This window comes from Lepisma saccharinum, chromosome 24 (assembly GCF_977018435.1).
Source record: "Lepisma saccharinum chromosome 24, izLepSacc3.1, whole genome shotgun sequence".
Classification (NCBI taxonomy): Eukaryota; Metazoa; Arthropoda; class Insecta; order Zygentoma; family Lepismatidae; genus Lepisma; species Lepisma saccharinum.
Window position 1 is genome coordinate 51,505,275 of NC_139252.1, and position 22,950 is coordinate 51,528,224.

The 22,950-nt window shown below is 39.4% G+C and overlaps 1 protein-coding gene across 1 annotated transcript in view; it reads left to right on the plus strand.

Annotated features, from left to right (window-relative positions):
• Window positions 1-22,950, plus strand: part of Gyc32E (Guanylyl cyclase at 32E) — a 155,814-nt gene that overhangs the window by 11,088 nt on the left and 121,776 nt on the right. Inside the window, exon 3 of the mRNA XM_083110956.1 lies at window positions 19,695-19,812. Coding sequence (XP_082967082.1) covers window positions 19,695-19,812 — 118 coding nt within the window. The remainder of the gene's footprint in view (window positions 1-19,694; window positions 19,813-22,950) is intronic.

A 22,950-nucleotide genomic window follows, 5' to 3' on the forward strand; every position in this document is an offset into this window, starting at 1 on the left:
GAAAAATAAAGTAGTCCAAATTCTGTCCATAAAAATGATCTCCTACAGTTTGTAGAACTTTCCGATTCAGGATTTCCAGATATTGATCAGCCTTAACAGTCCATGTGCAAATATGCATCCTGCCAATCCCTTTTGCAGAGAAACATGCCCAAATCATAACACTGCCACAAAACTTTTGAGTTTCTAAAATACAAGATTTTGCAAGTTCTTCTCCCTTCCGCATCCACAGTTTAACTGAGCTGTCATTCCCCAGCAATTTAAATAGTTTTTCATCAGAAAATATCACATGTTCCCAATCTGTATCATTCCATGCGCCATAACGTGTGACAAACTCATGTCTAGCTTTTGCATGTGCGTCAGTTAGTCTGGGTTTTTTACGTGGGACGTGTTTAGAAACACCCTGTTTCTTTAGTCGGGATACTACAGTAGCATGAGTAAGATTAACTCCCACCTTATTTTGTAGTTTATGTGCAATTTGGCGTGAACTCATTCCTCTGTTCTTCAGTGCCATGTCCTTTATCATACGATCCAGTCAAGGTGATGTCTTTTTCTTTCTGCCACAGTGACTTCTCAGTGATGATTTTTCATGTTCTTGTTACTTTTGCAGGCAGCGGCTAACTGTGGATTGATGCATTTGACGTTGTCGACCAATTTCTCTCTGAGAATGACCATTCATGTGCAAAGCAAGAACCATTCCTTGCTTACGTGGTAAAATGTCACACTTTCTGCCCATTTTTTCGAGAAAACACGCTCAAATACACTACACGCCACCAGAACACTTCACAAATATGATAACGTATCCAAACTGTCAATAATGAACATGTAGCTGCAACATAAAACACGTCACAAGTTGCACTTCTAACAATCGGTTTACAGATTCCTGACAGTTGATTACAAAGCCTTGCAGCCTTGCATCCGTAATAAGAATACAGCGATGCTAATTTTTTTACAGAGTGTAGAATGAGATAGAGAGAGAGGACTGCTTGAGATAGAGAGGAGAGAATGATATAAAGAGAGAGAAGATAATGAGATAGAGAGAATGAGATAAGTTCCCTTTAGAGATAAATAATACAAATGTGGAGAAAGAGTAAACTATCTAAGTACATGATGGTGAACAAGATTCCTTTTGATTCTAGATCCCTGGTCGTTAATGTGGAAGCACTGAGAAACACAACACAGTGTTTCAGCCTTTTCAAAAAATATCCAGCCTCAGTCGCTTTCTTGCTCTAATATCCCTCCCTATAGTATCACAGTAATACGTGCTGGAGTAGGATTTACAAGGTACAGTCCCTACCAAAAGTTTAAGATCACCAATTTTTTTTCATATAAATGAATCCTGACCGAAAGTTTTTGGTACAAATATGGAGTGAAATTGTATGGAAGTAATATAGTGTGTGAGGTATACATTGCCGAAAAAATATTGGTATACGTCTTGTAGTTGTTGAGATACAAAAGCGGAAAATCAAAGTTCTTAACTGAAAAATCCAGCATTTTGAAGTACAGATGAATGTGTATACACGTAACAGACGTCGTTATGACAGTACTGAATTTTTTCCAGTATTGTGGAACATGGATGAAAATTTTGGCGCAAAAAAAATGGTCTCGTGTTTTAGATTTAGTTTCTAAAATTCGCAAAATAAAAAAAAAATACAGCGATAACTGAGAGGTCTACAGATAAAAATATCTTCCTCAGCGACTGCGCTGGAGTGAACAAATTTTATCAGTCATTAGTTGAAATGTGTGTCAATAGATGGCGCAGAAAGACATATCTCGTGTAGCAGCATTGTGCAAGTCCAAATCCGTTTTCGTTACGCTTGATAATAAACAGGCTATTTGAATCGCAAGCTACGTGATAATGGGGCAAAGTGTGTGCCCGTGACCGTGTAATGGCAAATAATTACTATGTACAGATGCAATAGGTCTCATAGAGAAATTGCAGTTGGATTGAATGTGAGTAAAACCTGCGTGGCGAACACAATAAACAAATTCAAGCAGCAAGGTACAGTGGTTGATAAACGTCTACGCGAGGACTGGATTATAGCGAGAGTGGCAAAGAATAACCGTAAAGCTCCTCTTCCAGCGATAATGAGGGAACTTGAAGATTCCACTAATACAAGGGTTGGATAAAAAGTAATGGCAACACTGCTGTCCAGTGAAAGGGGTGAGTCACAGCGCCACAAGCGTTTCGTGGCTGATAAAGGAATGTCAGACGAGGAAGTATAGTGAGTGGGAGCGATTGTATGTTATTCAGTCAAAAACAGCAGTGCTCTGAAGCAGAGGACGAGAGTGCAAGCGCCCTAACAACATGTTTAGGCAAGAAGAACAACGTCTCTCAGGCACACGGTCAACGCTGCCTACTTCTGCACCTTCTTGCAACACCACCTTCGTCTCGCAATAAGAAGGAAGCGACGGCACGGTGTCCCATCATCCTGCTTGACAATGCAAGGTGTCACACTGAGAACAATGTAACGGCGCTCCTGCATAACTGATAGTGGGAGGTACTGGAACATCCGCCGTATTCACCGGTATGAGACCGTGTGATTACGACCGTTTTGTCAACATGAAGGAACCACTGGGCGGGAAGCACTACGACACGCGCGAAGCCATCATACGTGCTATAGGGCGGTCACTGCGGGACATCGACAGAGATGGGCGCGCTGACGGTGTACGACGCCTTCCATACGTGTGACAGAAGGTCATAGAGATGAGGGGCGATTACTTTGAAGGAATGTAACACGTGCTCCTCTGCCAATACAGTCAAGTACCAATTATACCAGTGTTGCCATTACTTTTTATCCAACCCTTGTCAAAACTTGAATATGCCTCAGTCGTTTGGGACCCGTTATTTATAAAGGAAATCGAAAAAATAGAAAAACTCCAAAATAAATTCTTAAGGTATTTAGTATATAAATTAGATGGCATTTATCCAAAATTCACTTCGGGTGACATCTTACGCAACATGCTGAGTGTCCCGTCCCTTGAAAAAAGAAGACAGATGCACCAGTTAACATTCCTTTCGAAACTTGTCAATGGAAAAACAGACTCCTCCGCACTTCTCGCAAAGATAAACTTTTACGTTCCATGCTCAAAATTAAGACCCAGAAATGACCTCTTTAAAATTTCACGCGGCAGAACCAGGATGGCTGAAATGGATCCCATGAGGAGGATGTGCGCGTTGTACAATATAGTCTCCAATAATACCCCTGACATTGATCTATTTAGACCTAAAAGCAAACTTATTATGTGAACCCTGTATATAATAGCATTGTAACCAAATATGTTGTATACTTTATGATATACCACCCTTGTATTATATATTGTTGTTATGTAATGATTATTCTGTTCCGTCTTATACGTAGTTATTTTCTACTTGTCTTTGTTGTTTTCTCTTTCCAATTCTTAATTACTTTTTGTCAATATGTATGTAAACTGAACTCAGTTAACCTCAAAGCACTGTAACTGGGCATTTGCCTGTAGTGTTTAATAAATAAATAAATAAATAAATAAATAAATAAATAAATAAAAGGGTCTCAAAAATGACCATTTCTTGTCGTCTGGGGGAATGTAGACTTGCGTCTTACGCTCCTCTCAAAAAGTCATTGCTGAACAATGCACATAAGAGAAATCGTGTGAAGTGGTGCAAAAATAAAATAAACTGGTCCATGAAACATTGGGGTCAGGTCTTTTTTAGTGATGAATCGAGATTCGTGCTGTACAGTTCCCGAAAGGTGAGAGTACGGAGGACAGCAACCGAGAAACTTCTTCCCGAATGTCTCGTGCAAGCTGTTCAGGTGGGGGGTCAATCAGTCATGATCTGGGGATGCATGTCTGATGCAGGGACAGGGATTTTGAGATTCATTCCTTGCTCCATGGATTCACGAGAATACATCGAAACAATGAAAGAGAACATGCTCCCGTTCGCCCCCTCCACAATGGGTACTTCGTCTTCCAGCAGGACAACGCGACTTGCCACACGTCAGCAGCAACAATGGCTTTGATTCAAACGAGGGAAATTCAATTGTTGCCTTGGCCAGCACAAAGTCCGGACCTGAATCCTATAGAAAACCTATGCAATACAATTGGTGTTCGTGTAGCCAGACAACAGCCAAGGAATGTTCAGGAACTTCGTGAACAGATCTCCAAAGTATGGAATGAGATTACGCCCCAAGAATGCCAGAAATTGGTCCGCAGCATGAGAGAATGTGTGCAAATATGCTTGAAACTTAAAGGTGGACCTATTGACTATTAAAATTTCACACTTCATTCACCTAATTTCAGGAGAAATATTTGTTTCCAAGTGTATTTTCAAAGTTCAGATTTAATGATTTTACAAATTGTAACTTTAGTTGCATCTATTAGTTATAAGTGCATTAATATGCCCTTACACTTTTTGATCTTGATGTACCTTTCAATAACATTACATAATATTTCCAATTTTGTATTATAGTGAAAAGCACTAGCATATGTATTTTTTCTGTTTGTCCGTAAAACACATGACAAGGTGGTCTTAAACTTTTGGTAGGGACTGTAGTTGGAGATGCCGCTGATGTCAATTTGTGATTAAAATCCCGTTATGGTGGGAAATTTCCCCAGTAGGTGTTAAGTCTAGAGACCAGGTTGGCCGCGGACAATTCTTAGTAACACAGAGACATGCCGGGGGAACAATGTGTGAACATGCATTGTCTTGTTAGAAAATTTCCTTTCTATACATATTCTGAAAAGAATATTGGTTACGGTTATCAATTAAAATTTATTTAAGAACTTGCAATGCGATTTATTGTACAAGTCTGGAGACCTGGTTGGCCAAGAACGATTCTCAGTATCGCAGAGACGTGCCAGGGGAATATTATGTGGACGTGCATTGTCTTTCTAGACATAACCTGAAACGAAGATTGGTCATGGTGCGTCATCATTATTTGTGTAAGAACTTGAAGTGTGGCTTTTTTTTAGAAAAAATCGTCACGACTGCAACGTGACGGGTTGGCTTTAGGAAGCTCTCAAAAGTTTCCAAGACGGATGCGACATTTTGTCCGGAAAAAAAGACTAACAAGTTTCTCTCTGGATGTGAAGAGGCCTTGGGGGACCTCGGAAGAGACGAATGGCCGTCACTCAACCTGGGAGACGTTGTCTGACAGAAATGTCCATCTGCGGGACAACGACCTTGGTAGAGTGACAGCGAGGGAGGTCCAAGGCTCTTGGAGAGCAGAATGTATTCTCCAATATCCTCATTGTAGACTGGATCAAGGTTTTTTGTCGCTAAGCATTTTCGGGGTTCGAGAATCTCTTCTTGCCTCTGTTACGTCAACCGAAAGAGAGGGCAGTTTTAGCCCATTTCCTTCCACGTTTTGTCGACATCCGTGGCGGAGTTCAGCGCGCCACGATGGCAGGGGTTCAGGGTTAGAATCCCGGCATGCGTATGAGTGTTCTTTGTGAGCAGTGCCCACAATTTTCGAAAGGGAGAATATGTATCGCTTTGCCTTCTTTTCCTGACTTTGACGTTATTTTTTTTTAAAAGTACTGAACCAACGGGGGAATTATGATCCCAGTAATCCTCCTTGGCCACGCCACTATAGTGGCATTTTCGTTTCTCTTCCTTTCATACTTTTGTGGGTTATCAAGTTTTGCTCCACAACCGCTCAATTATAATTGTGTGCACCATATATTCATAAAAAATATAGTATGATTAAGATTATATTCATTTCGGCCAGAGGCGGATCCAGACATTTTTCAAAGTCGGGGTTGGGGGAGGGGGGCTGTGATGGATGGATGGCTGTCTGTGATGGAAGATGCGCCAAACCACGACATATTGAGAAAATGTTTGGATTATTTCGTTGAACAGTGGATGAACAACTCTGTTTTCGACATTTCCATGTGGAACTGCTCCCAACAGCTGCGCAGGACTAACAATGCAGTCGAGGGATGGAACCATACAGTTAATGTATTGATGGAAAAGTCAAGTCCTAACGTGTACCTATTAGTGAAGACTTTAAGATTAGAAGCAGTGTACAGTGGCTCTCAAAAGTTTTAGGACAACGACATTTTAAACTAGGCAACCCAACTTACCCAAGGCGTTTTTGGGTTGCGTGTAGAGTTAGGCTAAATTTCAGGGTTGCCACATGCACAATAGATATTTATAAAATACGCGAAAGAAATAAATCCAAGTATTATTGTATAAAACTAGAAAACAAATATCAGTATTACATTTGTTGAAAATGAGAAATATCTTCTGAAAGAAAGAAAATCCATTTTCTAGTATTTCATACCTGATGAGTCTACACAAAGGAAAAGATGAGAGATGAAACAGAAGGGGACAAAAGAGAGGAGAAGAGGGAAAGCAAAAGGGGAAAAGGAAAAACAAAGGAGGGAAGAAAATGAAGGACAGAAGTGGATAGGAGAAGTAATGAGGAGAAAGGCAAAAGATGCGAGAAGAGATGAGGAAAATGGAGCAAAGAGGAGAGAAGAGAGGAAGGCAAACAGAATGAGAGAAGAGGAGAAGAGGAGAGAAGGAGACGAGAAGAGGAGAGTGGAGAATAGATTGAAAGAGATTAGAACGAAAAGAAGAGGAGAAGAGTGCAGTGGAGACGGAAATATAAGACAGGAGAGGAGATAAGAGGAGTAGAGAAGATTGGTATGAAGACAAGAGGGGAGAAATGGAGAGAGGGCGATATGAGATAAAGCAGAGAAGAAGGAGGGGAGAAAAGAAGGAGAAGAGAAGAATAGAAAAGACTGGAGACGAGAGGAGGGAAGATGAAGTTGCGGAAATTATCGTCTCGGCGTCAAGAATTGATGCATTGATCAAATTATCGACATGAAACATTCAATAACATTTTGAAATGTATTGGGGAATGTATTAGATGTGTGCGAAATGCCTTTTGGTTGGGTCAGAGCAAGATAAAATCTTCCACGTAAGATCTTTGATTTTACCTGCGATTCTACCACTAAAAACATGAATGTAATTTTAATATTTATAAGAATTATCCAACTTTGCCACCAATAGGTGGCCGCGGTGGCTCAGTCGGTAACGCGTCTGACTACCATGCTAAAGGTCCCGGGTTCGATCCCCGGCCGGTTCAAATCCGGGAACTTTTCTAACGGTGGAAGCGGCCCCGGCGCCTACCCAGCGTCGAATAACATGGGTACCTGGGGGAAACCCTGGGGGGTAAAGGCGGTCAGGGGCGTGATGCTGATCACATCACCCCCACTCACGACCGGATCAAGAAAGTGTGGGGCGTTACCCCCACACCCCCTATACGCCTTCATGGCGTGGTGCTAAGCACAGGGGAACACTTTACCTTTTTTTTTACCTTTTATTATCCAACTTTTCTCCACTTCTCGGTTCGTTGAAATGGAGATTTTGTTATTTCCTCTCCCTCCCAATCGTTAATTCCAAACTGAATCATTCCGTTTCACATGGCGTGGACAATGAGCACAATGGGATATGTCTAAAACGTATGAAAATTTTCTGCCACCGGAGGGGTTTGAACCCACGACCGTCAGGTTGACGATCCTTAACGGTATCCACTACCCTACAAACTTGCGCTCCTGGAAGCAGGTAGAAGCAAGTGACGAATGTGAAATGTAGATCAAACTCTCGTCCTACATGTAATGTGCAAAGAATACTTGTTTGTAACAACGAAAACGATGGTACTACGAATCGGCGAAAACATTGAATGGAGAATTGCACATGATGAAAATTGTTCATTAGATATTTACGGAGGTATCCCTGCATTGAACTCGAGTGGGAAAAGGGATAAAATTAGTATGTCCTGAATTGCCACAAACATAAATAGTCATTTCATTAATATTTGTCAATGCCTTTGAAGCAGTAAACAATTATTGTTAGAGTTTCATAATTCACGATCTTATACATGAAAATATCCCTTTGAACGTGTGTCAATTCATTTGTTTGTTTATATATTTTTAGCAAATTCCAGATGCAGAACAATGCAACCACCGTACACTGGTATTACAAATAATCTTACCATGTTCTTGTTCTTTTTTTATAGAAGGAATATTTTATTATTATTATTATTATTATTATTATTATTATTATTATTATTATTATTATTAAGAAAGAACACCTCGTATGGAGGGTCAAACCTGGGACAGCTTACAATGCTATCAAGAACTCTGAATAATACAATACGCCCTTAGTTTCCCTTGGAGCAATATATCTTAATTATTCTGTCGCCTCAATATTGTAAACTTTATCCTTCAAGAAAAAAAAAGTTCAATACTCTCATATAGCTCTTTACTTATAGAATTACTTTATACACATACATTTGAAATTTAACTCTGAATTTCTTTCTTCGTATTAGTATATGTAAGTTTGTGAATATTTTATTTGCAATTTTATTGGCGTTACATGAACATATACGAAATAATTCCTTATAACTTGAAATCTAGTAAATATATACTATCAAGTCTTCAAATGAATTTAGACAAGTACTTTTCTAACGGTGGAAGCGGCCCCGGCGCCTACCCAGCGTCGAATAACATGGGTACCTGGGGGAAACCCTGGGGGGTAAAGGCGGTCAGGGGCATGATGCTGATCACATCACCCCCACTCACGACCGGATCAAGAAAGTGTGGGGCGTTACCCCCACACCCCCTATACGCCTTCATGGCGTGGTGCTATGCACAGGGGAACACTTTACCTTTACCTTTTTTTACTTTTTGGCAAGAGAATTATGTATGATCAGTCATTCATTGCTGAAGCAAACGTTTTAATACTCTCTGGAATTTTCATTCTGGGATAAGTTTGTTTACTTGCTACATGTATGCGAACTACACTCTGCCCCACATATCTCTGGAGCAGGTGAACGAAAACAAGTATCTGAGCAGAGATGAACAAGTGAGAGGAACGGGATTGCGTGGAGGGAGAAAAGCCACAGCAGTTACCAACCTATCCCATCAACGTGTACGGTTTCGCTCTGTTCACTCGACCCCCCCCCCTTCCCCCTCTCCTTCTCTTCCACTATGCGGGGCTTTGCACCAGAGAGGCTGGTTCAGGGTGCAGGTAATTGATTTCGCAAAAAGTATCTCTGTGTGCCACACATTTAATTGTTACTCACATGAAAAAAAAAAAATATATTGTCAATTTGCATTCAGGGGGTAGTTTCATAGTTACAAACTATTTTGGACTTGATGAGAAGTTTAGTGTAAATAGGCATTTTGTTTATAATTTTGAAATTGAGGTCTAAGGTTGAAATCCTCATATTTATGGCTTGAACTCGTCATTGAAGATCCGTCCTGTTCTTTGCGCGTGACCTTCTTTATTTTTTTAAATTCATCATTCATCCTCATCATCGCGATTAGCCAAAAGTAAAATAAGAGAAGTCCTCCTCCGTGACCGTGCGATCTAAGGCACTGTGCTTTGGACTCCGACTGCGGGACTGCATGTGTCGGTGGCAACCCACCATCCTGAGGAAATTGGGGAGATACGGGTGAGTAGCGTAACCCGGTCTCGGAAATCTCCTATGGGGGATGTTACTGGGTAAACGAAAAATAATCGATCAGACAATTCGACTATCGAAGGCGACAAAAGAATTTCTGGTTTGACCAAGTTTCCAAAATAAACAAATGGAATACAGATTGTCTTCGAGCTTACTTTGTTAAAAAGGAGCGGATACAATATCAATAACTTGTAATTTTAAAGTGACATAGAAAAACAATGATACCTCGAAGAAATGGTTCAGTTCCCGAAACCTTTGGATGAAGATTTATGGAACAATAGTAATCTTCTCCGAGACAATGTTGATCCTCTACCAAAGGTTTCGTTGGTGTATATATACATGTATATTAAACAAGAAAGTTCATTCGCTTATAGATTAAAAGATTTTTTACAATAAAAATGAAATAAATAAGAATAAATTCTTAAAGGTAAAAAGAAGATTAAATACACCAACGCAAAACAAAGATATTCTACATAATAGTTATAAAGTGCACATTTAATTTATCATTAGTAAAACTACAGATCAATTTTTACATAAACGTGTATTTTAAGTTGGTTCTAATTTATGTTTGACCATTTATTATTCTTCATAATTAGCATTTCAATTAATCATTAACATATATATGCCAGTTGCATTCACGGAAACGAAAAAAACGGGCACTTCCACGCATACTATGCAGGTAGTTTACTAAAATTTACTAAAAATAAGTAAATTAATTGACACACGTTCAAAGGGATATTTTCATGTATAAGATCGTGAATTATGAAACTCTAACAATAATTGTTTACTGCTTCAAAGGCATTGACAAATATTAATGAAATGACTATTTATGTTTGTGGCAATTCAGGACATACTAATTTTATCCCTTTTCCCACTCGAGTTCAATGCAGGGATACCTCCGTAAATATCTAATGAACAATTTTCATCATGTGCAATTCTCCATTCAATGTTTTTGCCGATTCGTAGTACCATCGTTTTCGTTGTTACAAACAAGTATTCTTTGCACATTACATGTAGGACGAGAGTTTGATCTACATTTCACACTCGTCACTTGCTTCTACCTGCTTCCAGGAGCGCAAGTTTGTAGGGTAGTGGATACCGTTAAGGATCGTCAACCTGACGGTCGTGGGTTCAAACCCCTCCGGTGGCAGAAAATTTTCATACGTTTTAGACATATCCCATTGTGCTCATTGTCCACGCCATGTGAAACGGAATGATTCAGTTTGGAATTAACGATTGGGAGGGAGAGGAAATAACAAAATCTCCATTTCAACGAACCGAGAAGTGGAGAAAAGTTGGATAATTCTTATAAATATTAAAATTACATTCATGTTTTTAGTGGTAGAATCGCAGGTAAAATCAAAGATCTTACGTGGAAGATTTTATCTTGCTCTGACCCAACCAAAAGGCATTTCGCACACATCTAATACATTCCCCAATACATTTTAAAATGTTATTGAATGTTTCATGTCGATAATTTGATCAATGCATCAATTCTTGACGCCGAGACGATAATTTCCGCAACTTCATCTTCCCTCCTCTCGTCTCCAGTCTTTTCTATTCTTCTCTTCTCCTTCTTTTCTCCCCTCCTTCTTCTCTGCTTTATCTCATATCGCCCTCTCTCCATTTCTCCCCTCTTGTCTCCATACCACTCTTCTCTACTCCTCTTATCTCCTCTCCTGTCTTATATTTCCGACTCCACTGCACTCTTCTCCTCTTCTTTTCGTTCTAATCTCTTTCAATCTATTCTCCACTCTCCTCTTCTCATCTCCTTCTCTCCTCTTCTCCTCTTCTCTCATTCTGTTTGCCTTCCTCTCTTCTCTCCTCTTTGCTCCATTTTCCTCATCTCTTCTCGCATCTTTTGCCTTTCTCCTCATTACTTCTCCTATCCACTTCTGTCCTTCATTTTCTTCCCTCCTTTGATTTTCTTTCTTTCAGAAGATATTTCTCATTTTCAACAAATGTAATACTGATATTTGTTTTCTAGTTTTATACAATAATACTTGGATTTATTTCTTTCGCGTATTTTATAAATATCTATTGTGCATGTGGCAACCCTGAAATTTAGCCTAACTCTACACGCAACCCAAAAACGCCTTGGGTAAGTTGGGTTGCCTAGTTTAAAATGTTGTTGTCCTAAAACTTTTGAGAGCCACTGTACAACAACTACTTATGTGAGAGGAAGGCCTCGAATCTTAAAGGGAAACGTAGACGACGTCAGTACATTACATTAGATGAGAGAATACAAAGAGCGTTTGCCGACTATGAAATGCATAGAGGTCTTAAACGCTTTCTGAGGAGAATGGCGTACGTTCAGAAATTAGAATGAAAATAGTAAGATGTTCGTTCAACTACAAGAGAAACGACGCATTCTACATTTCTACATTGACAAGGGATTGCAGTCTGCTCCTATACTGACAAGGCATCTAAAAAATCCGTCATTGACAAGGGATAAATACATCCAGCTTTTAAACACCCAGCTTCCATGATGCCAGTGTGAAGGAAAACTAATAAAGGTTTTAAGAAACACACCAGCTTCCATGATGCTGCCAGTCCCAAGCCTGCATAAGTGTGACGGGAAGCTATTTACACTTTGTGTCGCAGATGACGGTGTCGCAACTGTCATGGAATATATTTTCCATACAGTGTCGCATATGACGGCAGAAATGCTAGTGTTGCATACGACGGTGTCGCAAAAGTCGTAGATTCCAAAATGAGATAGGCAACCCTGGTCCGGAAATGTACCAGTCAAAAGTTACAAGCTAAAACCTTCGAAGAGTAGGCAACCACGCACAACGCGGAGGGGAACCATAAAATATGTCTGGGGAAGTGGAAAACAAACAGAAGAATCACTATAGAGGCTTTTATGATTAGTAACTGCAGCCATCATTACAGCAGTTGTTCAAAGTAACGTCCCCCTGTCTCGATACAGGAGGCATGACAGCGTCGCAATAAGCTCCGTCGTACCGCTCTAATATCGGACCAGATCACTGGCTGCAAGGATTCTTGGCAGGAGTTCCTCTACATTACTCACAGGTGTTCCGTAGACAACCCTTTTGACATAACCCCACAAAAAAATCAAGTGGGGTTAGATCAGGTGAACAGGCAGACCAAATAACAGGTCCGCCTCTCCCTATCCACCGCAGTGGGACGGTCTGCGTCAGAATATCACGAGCACCAGCTACGAAGTGGGCTGGGGTCCCATCATGCTGAAACCGAATGCGTTGACGAACGAGAAGTTGGACATGTTCCAATAACTTAGGGAGGATGTCTCTCAGAAACGCAGTGTACACTGGTACAGTTAATCGTGGAGGTAAAAGATACGGACCTATTAAATGTTCGCCGACAATGCCCGCCCACATGTATACAGCAAATACGTCTTGATGGCCCTTCTCGATTGTGGCACGGGGATTTTCATTGACCCATACATGGCTACTGCGACTATTCAGCATCCCGTCTCTCGTGAAACAGGTTTCATCAGTGAAAAGCAGAGAGGCATGGAACTCGGGGTGGACCACACAGCGCTGCAGTAACCATTCACTAAACACGACGTGGGGTGCGAAATCAGCTGAACCCAAGGCATGGATACGCTGTGGATGGTGAGCGTGCAGCTGCTGCTCGCTCAGAACTTCCAAACAGTACTATGGGCCACACCAATTTCACGTCCCGTGTACTAATGGATGATCGTCCATCCACCCGATTCAGCTCTCCATCTTCAAGGTCCGGTGTCCTTGCAGGTCTTTGTCCTCCTTGCTCGTAGAATTGAGGTCGCAAATGCCCCGTTTCCCGTAATCGATGTAAAAGTCTGGGAAACATGGTGTGCGCTGGGTGTCTGCGCCGTGGATACGTGGTTCGATACAACCTTTCTACTTCCCTACAGTTCCCAGTCCATACACAAACACCATATCAGCCAGTTCCTCTAGCGTATAGTGCACTGATTGCAGCCGCGACACTCGTGCTTCTAGACTACACACGTCGAGTTTGACGTTACGTTTTCTCCAGCGCATGCGCGGTGGATTCTTTCCCCTTTCTTTTACGCTTCCCCTCTGCGTTGTGCGGACCTGTTACTTGGTCTGCCTGTTCACCTGATCTGACCCCACTTGATTTTTTTGTGGGGTCATGTCAAAAGGGATGTCTACGAGACACCTGTGAGTAATGTAGAGGAACTCCTGGCAAGAATCATTGCAGCCTCTGATCTGGTCCGATATTAGAGCGCATGCGACGGAGCTTATTGCGACGCTGTCATGCCTCCTGTATCGAGACAGGAAGGCGTCACTTTGAACAACGGCTGTAATGATGGCTGGAGTTACTACTCATTAAAGCCACTACCGTGATTCTTCTGTGTTTATTTTCCACTTCCCCAGACATCTTTTATGGTTCCCCTCCGCGTTGTGCGTACTTGCCTGCCCTTGGAAGGTTTTGGCTTTTAACTTTTGACTGGGGCATTTGCGGACCAGGGTTCTCATTTTGTTGAGTTTGTTCCCTTACATCATCCCTGCAAATCTATAACACGGTCACAGAAACACCCTGTATATATGATTTAACTTTGTTTTAAAGTTTATTCGCCGTTAATACTTTAAAAACGGTGACGGTTTTTTAACGGTGCTTTGGAGACTGGAGAAATTGACAAGTTTGGATCGTAATTTCCCAATCAATGTTTTTACAGTGTGGTCAAGAGTGGATGGAACTTGGCCAGGATAGGGACAGGTGGAGGTTGCTGCAGAAATAAACCTACATGTTTAGTTAATTATACTTTTACTTTACTATTTTCTGACTACCTTTGGAACTCACTGTAGATAGCAACGTACAGTCGACGGCAAAGATAATGGTAAGCAAATTGTCCACCGCTATTTTCATTTCTTTTATATTCTACATCCTGTGTTGTTTTAAGGAATGAAACTATGTTGGTCCGAAGCAAGCATTGCCCTCTGCTTATTGACGTCATTATTTCAATTCATTATCGTCACACTGTATAATACAGACCGAATGAAAATGGTGATGGACAATTCGTCTACTGTTTCTTTTGCTGTTGGATGTGCCTTCATCCAATCGCATCACAACTATTTCTCTCTTCCCCACGTATCCTGCTCTTGACTTCCTTGGTCCAGTCTTGTTAGCAAATGCACCAGAATAGTTGCTCACCAGATGACTCTGCTTGAAATATTGCGACCGGAAGTCTGGCTGACAACGCCCTGGATTCCATTATGAGGCGAACGTTCTAGTTTCCCTGTTGGTCGGAGTTGGTTACCATTACTGAAAGTGCATATAACTTAGGACGAGTTCTTGGAAAACTAACTTCGGATCCAGTTACTAAGATTGAGAACTGCGGTCAGGAAACCGAGAATAATTCTCCGCTGGTTACGTGACTGGGGACACAAAACGGTCGAAACAAAACAGGGATTTAGGACAAAATCCGGGCTCTATTTATTAAGCAAATTTGTTAGTAGAATGGGGCCTACTAAGATTCAACTAGACGTTACGATAGACCTGTCGGAGAACTCGTTCTATTTGAGTAACATGTTTTGCTTGTAAAGATAATTAAGTGAAAACCTAGTATTTTAGGCGACAGCTGCGCGGACAAGGATTTCATTATTTACCAAGTGAGCGGATAATGTGTGAAAATATCCTCGCTTTCGAACTTAACAAGTGACGAATGGCCTTATATAATTGCCAAAATTTAAAGTTGAACAAGCAAGAGCGCTTAACCCTCATAGGATATGGGAAATTTGTACGCTAAACTATAACTCAACGTCATGGAAAAATTTATACACAACAATTCATTAAATAACTTAAATTCTTTTAATAAATCACTCTTATATTCTCCGATCAAAGTCCTTATATACAGAGCATTCCCTGACATTCGCTATGAGACTCGTCGGCAAGCGGGCCGGCGTCAGGGCTTGTCTAGTCGCTAGAGTCGGCTATTAATATTACAGTTTTCATATTGTGTACTAACCTTGACTACAGAAGGTGTTGAAAATGATGTCCCTCTGCTGCAACACATTCCTGGCATCTCCGAAGGAAATTGGCATTTACACGTGCAAGTTCGTCTACTGTAATTCTCCCGATTTCTCGTACAATACTCTCTTTTAACTCACGCATGGTGTGCGGATTGTCTTTGTATACTTTATTTCCCCATTTTTCTTTCACTTTTATTCAGAACTGACCCTGTTACTCTAAACCTTTTTACGAGGTTTAATATAGTGGTCCTATGTGGAACGGGAACACCAGGAAATTTCGTTGCAAAACGTCGTCGCGCTTCTCCACAATTTCTCTTTCCGAAGTAACACTCGACAAGATAAATCCTTTGTTGTAATGTAAACTTTTGTGGTGCCATATTAAGCCACAATCTTCAACACACGGACACGACACAAACACAACATGACACAACTTCCGAGGGAGGATTATACTGGCGTCAGTCTGCAACGTCAACAGAAAGGGAAAGAGAGCGAAGGCAGGGAGAGCGAAAAAGACACACTGGTGCGTGCGACTGTCGCGTACCCCGTTCACCGGGAAAGACAAGCGCTGATGCTGGCCGTTTGCCGCAGTCTCGTAGAGAATGTTAGGGAATGGTCTGTGTATGTATGTATGTATATAATATAATATATAATATATATATATATATATATATATATATATATCAGTGGCGTAGCATGAGCATTTCGGATGGGAACGCCAAGTTCGAAGGAAGGGTAGGCCTTTTTTTTTTTTTGCTTAAGAGTTTACTTATGGAATTAGCCGACATATGTATTGTCTATTTAAAATCATAATCTCATTGTGTTTATTACATTAAGTCAGCCGGGTCCCGATAAAACATGATCCATGCTTGTTTTATCTAGAAAATAAGATGCCTCAGTGTGCAATAAATGCTTGGAGCACTGGTGTTTCATACCATTTTTAATTACATTGCTCAAGTCAGAAACACCGTACACCATTCGGAGTATTTTGCTCCACACGTAACAAATGTGTAGCAAAACAGTATTTTATAATCAAGGAAACCTTTCGGCATGACGCAAGTAATTAAAGAACCTACCTGAATCACAAGCTACTCTAGAACAACACTAGACTTCTTTGTTGTGGATGATACAACTATTGATTGATTTGGTTTATTTTACTTCGCTTTCTACCACTTTTGGCTAATCGCAAATATGAATATGAGTGATGATATTGATGAAGTTCATGAAGAGACACTCACAAAGAACAGACACTCACAAAGAACAAACATGCGTAGGCCGGGATTCGAACCGGAAACCTCTGGCGTCTTAGCGCGCTGTGCAAAGCACTCTGACACGAAGGTGGGTGGATGATCCAAGAATCGTACACTCTACTGACGTAACAGTGCCGATTATTAGTAATTCAGTGTTTCAGACCACTGTTTATTGTATCTTGAGAATGCTGATAAACATTTTAAAATAATTTTGTCAAGAGATCATACGATGTTAAGAGTTTTGAAACGAATGCTAAACATTTCCACTGGCACAATATTAGGCAGTTAGATACTAACGAAAACATATTTTTTTTAAAATAAATAGTTTTGTGGGTTAGGTGGTAGAGCAGCCACAGGCTGAACTTCTACAACGAGGACTTTATCAACTTGTTTGACAAAAACTTTTTTGTTCTTTTAGTTTTTAGTGCACTTCACTGTTCTTGCGATAAATTACACGATGCAGTGGTCATTAAAGATACGTCAGTCAATATTGCATATTGTAGCATCACACAGCACGAGCAGAGGAACGAGCGCGAAAAACCTGGTAGGAATTCTACTTCTGTCGTCTGCATCGGAAGTACAGCGCCTTGAATCGAAAGGCAGGAAAGGTCACATGGCCCCTAGAACCAATCAGGTCTCCGTACGCCCGCGTATGGCGAGAGCATTTCGCCCGTGCTGTAGAGATCCAAGCCACGAGCTTTCCCTCCTTCTCTCTGCCTACAGGCAGGCATGGTCCTGTACGCCAAACCTAGCCGGCGTCCGGCAAGCAAAGACATTAGAGAAATGCTACAAGGAGAGCTGTTAGTGGAGCGTTGTAGACGGATCGCGAAAAATAGATTTTATAATGCCATAATGCTCAAACATGTACATAATTAGTCACGTTTTACTTTATATTTACAGCATTTACGCATTTTTAAAATTTTAAATGAGGGAACGCCGGGCGTATGGGCGTACTAGGACGCTACGCTACTGTCTATATATATATGTGTGATGCTCCTCTTAAATAGCCATGTTAGTCCATGCCCAGCTGCAGCATCCAAATGCTTTATGAGCCTTCACAGCTGGTTCAAGCACTTCTGATCAATAACACGGAAAACACATCTACGCATCCATCTCACTTTTGACCTAAGAGATTATTTTATCTTTGTGCTATCACTTATAATCAACTTTTACTCATAAGAAGTAGAAAAAGTACTTATCTGCTTGATTTGCATTATCTTTCATCTGTAGAAAATCATATTTTCCTTCTACAATTGACTTGATCACATAAATTTATGTTCAAGCAATATTTGGACTTACTTATAGCCAAATTTGCAGCCCGCATGCATTTTTGTGTGTCTATATATCATTTTTCGATACTGGACTCCTCAATAACTAGTCTTTGAGCCAAAAAATAAGACTGTTTTAGGTTACCCCCAAAATATTACATCTTACCTCCCTTCTCTCTTTTCTGCAGAACCTCTAGTGTTGCCAAACCTATAGTTAATTCCCCATTGTCACAGGCTAACAACTTCGAAAACATATATATATGTGAAATCTATTTGTATACACTGTAAAATGTATATTTTCACTATAAAACATTATTTGTACAGTATAAAGATACTTTGATATAAAATCAAATTTTTTAAATTATTTTTCATGTTTAAAATGTTAGTTATAAGATTTTCAGCTATGGAAGGAAAAAGGTTTTTCCCATGCCTATTAGATTTTTCCCATAGATAGAGATGGCTACAAGGAATTTCCTAATTTAAGAGTAGGATTAAGGATTAGGATTAACTTAGAATTTAAGGCGCTTTTCATACATTTTGTTGAATTTATCACTGAATTAAGATCTAAACATGCCCTTTTCAGATAAATCTGAATGCTAATCATAAAGAATATCACCTGATAGCATAATTATCTTGCAAAACTAGAAAAATCCTGATTTTAGATGTTTTTATGTATTACTTCTTGCGATCGTAAGCACTTTATATTGTTACTGTAAGCACAAATTAATGTTTTATTTTTATACATTTTTAAACTTCAAAGCAGTGCTGGACGTTACATAAAAATTATAATCTGTTAAATATTACTAACAGGAAATTTAGCAACTTGTGTTCTTCCACTGCTGCTGAACACTATATATATATATATATATATATTTAGTGAATAAATTATTTCAATGTTAATTGTATTTTATAATTTGATCAGATTATAATGGTGTATTTCTAAAAATAATATTCTACAGGGTGGAGCATTTTCGACTACCTATTTTATAATGAAGACAGATGATTTGCTGATTACATTTATTTTCATTTTTCATTTCTAGAACAAACATCGCACCTTTGGATTACAGAAAATGTATACATGAACAATGTGCACACAATTATTTCTTGAAAATAACATCTTTCAAATGACGTCCCTGGCAGGCAACACATTGTGCAAGACGGTTATGAAAGCTACGCTTGGCCCATGTTCTCTGGTGTTCTGACTGTTCTATTTCTCCCATGCGGTTTATTTTGAACACTTCCAACTTCACGCCACCATTCATTGATTGTTTTCCTGTTAGGAACTCGTCCAGGGCATTGTTGATCACCATACTCCCTGCGGAATGCACGCTGCACCGCTACAATTGACTTCGTCAACACGAACTGGTCCACACAAAATATACTTTGCTGTAGCGGCCAACGCTCCATTCCTACTGAAATCCAAGGTCACAGTGTACACGAGGCAGGAGGAAACCGCTCTCCCAATGAATTTGTTTTGCAGTGTTGCCAACCTCAAACTGTGTAGTCGAAATTGCTCCACCCTGTAGGATTAATTCAATGTGAATATTTGTATACCTAGAAACATAATATAATTACACATAACACGAACTTTTACACTATTGAATCGTGAAAAGTAACGAAATTTCAGTACAAAATATCTCAGATTGTGAATGAAAAATTGTACTACAAGTTCTTACCCTATCATTAACATGTGACTTTAATTACTGGTCTATTATGCCACGTTACATTAGAGAGATCCACTACCCCCTCTGTTTTCCTTTTCAGGAACTGGCCAAGGAGCACAAGATAACTGTGATAGGGACCTACCCCGTCCCTGACGTCAGCCCCTCCAACACGACGGTGCTTGACCGTGTGGTCGAGGAAACGCACAGAAAGACACGTGGTGAGTGCTTCCTTTATTTTAAAATGAACATTGCTTTCGATGTGTAACCGTGCTTCTCAACTTTCGTGAAATTGCTTCCCCCTTTTCTTTATGGTCGATGGTGCATATGTGTGTGATGGTACCATCTCATTTATATGTCCCAATAAGACATCGATTATGAAATTCTTTCATTCATTCTTACAAATATCAACAAATTTAGTATTCTCTTTGTTTGTTACGTAAATACAGGGTGTCCCAGTTAAAAGTAACCCGGTTAACAGTTACATGCCAAGGATCATGAGAAGGAATGAAGATTGTGTAGTCATCTATAGAGTGTCTCAACCTTAAAAGTCAGTATGGAAGTAAATGGAGTGCTTCCCTCTCTCTCTAATACATGAGTTTTGCCAATCGCTCTGTCCTTCTCTACCACCGCAGCGTTGCCAGATGTTACAAAATTTACAAAATTTAAAAGTCATAAATTTCAAACAGTGAAATCATTACCCTGTAGAGTTTTTTATGCTCTGTTTACTGACGGCATTATATAACCTGTCATAAATTCATGTGATCTGAAATTTCCATAATTATGCAATATTGCAAAACGCTTAATTTTTTCTAGTAAATACTTCGAAAGCCATAAATATGAAACCGCTTGAACAACTTCGCCAGTGTTTTTTTCTATGGGATCTATGGTGTTTGCAGATATGATATTCTTCGCCAGAGTAAATTAATTTGCTTACGAGGAGAGTTATATATATATATATATATATATATATATATATATATACATTGGATATTTTGTATAAATCATCAGACCGTAACACGAAAAAGTTGGTTAGCGAGAAACTTTTCGGTTTGTCGCGATACACGTGCAGACCAAGCGAGAAAAGTGTTGACCATTGTTTGAAGTTATTTTTAGAATGCATTGTTACTCCACAGCACCGTTATTTATTCCGCAATCGTAGTTTGTTTATGCGGGCTGTCTCCTGTATCAAATTCATTGCGCGCCACCGAGGTTACAATTCAGTTGCAGGCATGTGCCCCGGTTCATAGGAAGTGAAGTGTGCTTTATTTTCCGGAAAAAATATATCTTAATGTTTGTTTTTGTATTTATTTAATTCTGTTTATGTAAAAGATACAACATTCAACGAAAGAAGTAACAATAGTTCCATGTATTACACATATAATGCAAATGTAAAATAGTAAAGTCGAAATATAAAGATTTACATGCAAATCTTGAGGTAACTATTGTTTTTGTTTTTTTCAAAATGCATCAAATACATAGATTTTGAAGATTTCCTATACGATATTAAGGAAGTAAATTTGTCAAAATCATTAGCGATTAACAGCGACTCGTTGATCTGGCAACGCCGCGCTCCATTTAACCCATACTGACTTTTAAGGTTGAGACGCTCTATAGGGATCGAATTTTACGGTGCAAAATTATGGCCGGGAAAGGGAAGAAAAGTTTCTGAAAATATTTTCAAACCGGTGAAAAAAAAAAGATACTGATAAAATGTCTATATTCAGGTCTAAACCAGTTACATTAACATTCTTTATTCACACTGCATTTAATTTTCTGTCCAATTTTTTAACAAAACATGAAAGAAAACTAAAGGAAAAGGTGCTGAGCATCAAAGAGGGGATAAATGGGGGATAAATGTGCTAATCTCAAAAAATTGTGTTCATTTTACTTGATTTCATATCCTAAAACACATATCTCAAACGATCAGTATAAAAACAGCTATATTTTTGGAAAGGTGCTGCACCTTAAAATCCGTTCCCTATATATGGCCTTGAGTACCTAACTCGGTTCACATTACAATGGACTATTCCATTTTACTGGTGCAATGTAGCCGTCATTTACATCATAGAGAAATATCTTTATGCCGAGCTACTTTTAACTGGGACACCCTGTATAAAGTTTAAAGGGTAAAATAATAAATATATCTGACAGGTAAAGTAAAAATAATACTGAAACAGACACTAATTGCTGGACCATGCAATGGCAGCACTGTGTAAGGTGTGATAAACGTTAATTATTATTATTATAAATAAAGACAATATTATTAAAAAAAATTAACAAACATTTTCTCAGAAACAGTACCTGCTCCAGTTTGCAGTGTTGCATTGTTGGATCTTACATAATTATTTTTCATGTATTATAATTGCAATTGGCAGCGGGTGAATTTTGGTTATTTTCTTGTTATTAAACAAATTTAGGTTTTCTCTACGTAAAATTGTTGATCTTGTGTCCAACAGTGTAGTATTTGAAGGGGGTGGTTTATGAGTCCTGGGTACCCCCTCCTCTTGTTGCTAATTTTCACCTCTTGCTGGGGAAACTGTAGGCTTATATTTTATATAATATCCCGATGCTTCAGGAGTAGCTAGAATGTTCTCCTTCCAATTTTTTCAAATATCACACATACAAAGACGCGCACAAGGTGATTCAGAAGTCCGGAACCAAAGTACAACCACAGATAAACTTAACTGTTTTTGTAGAATAAATTATACTAACATTGTTGGATTATAAAAAAATTACCAAGAACAGTTTATTCATCAGTATATTGTGCAAGGATTCAATGTGTGAATGGCGAAACGAGAAGCCATGCAATGGAGTGTATTTTACTGTGTAAGAAAATGAATGCATTAAATTCACTGACATGTTACTCTTTTTTAGCCAATATTTACAAATACCTTCGCCTTTTGTGCCATTTTTGGCTAATTTGCGGAGACGGGGATGAGTGATGAAATTGATGAATGGACATGGTTGTTCTTTGTGTTTCTTCATTCATTTTGTCGTATCATCTTTGCGATTAACCAAATGTGTCAAAAAAGCGACGCTACATAACAAAAATCAAATCAAATCATTCATTGTTTGATTTTGTTTACTTTACTTCGCTTTCCGCCATTTTTGGCTAATCGCAAAGACGATACGATAAAATTGATGAGCACCTATGGCCAAGCCGAGATTCGAACCCGGCACCTCTGGCTCAGTAGTCGAATAAAATCGTTTTTGATTTTCGAAAGGGAGTGGGAGTTACGTGTATATTTTTTTAGTAGTCATTCTTGATTTTGTAATTTTTCCTGTCTTTGAAGGTTTTTTTTTAGGAATAGTGGGCCGTAAAGGAAGGGGGGCTTATTACCCACACCTACCCCCGT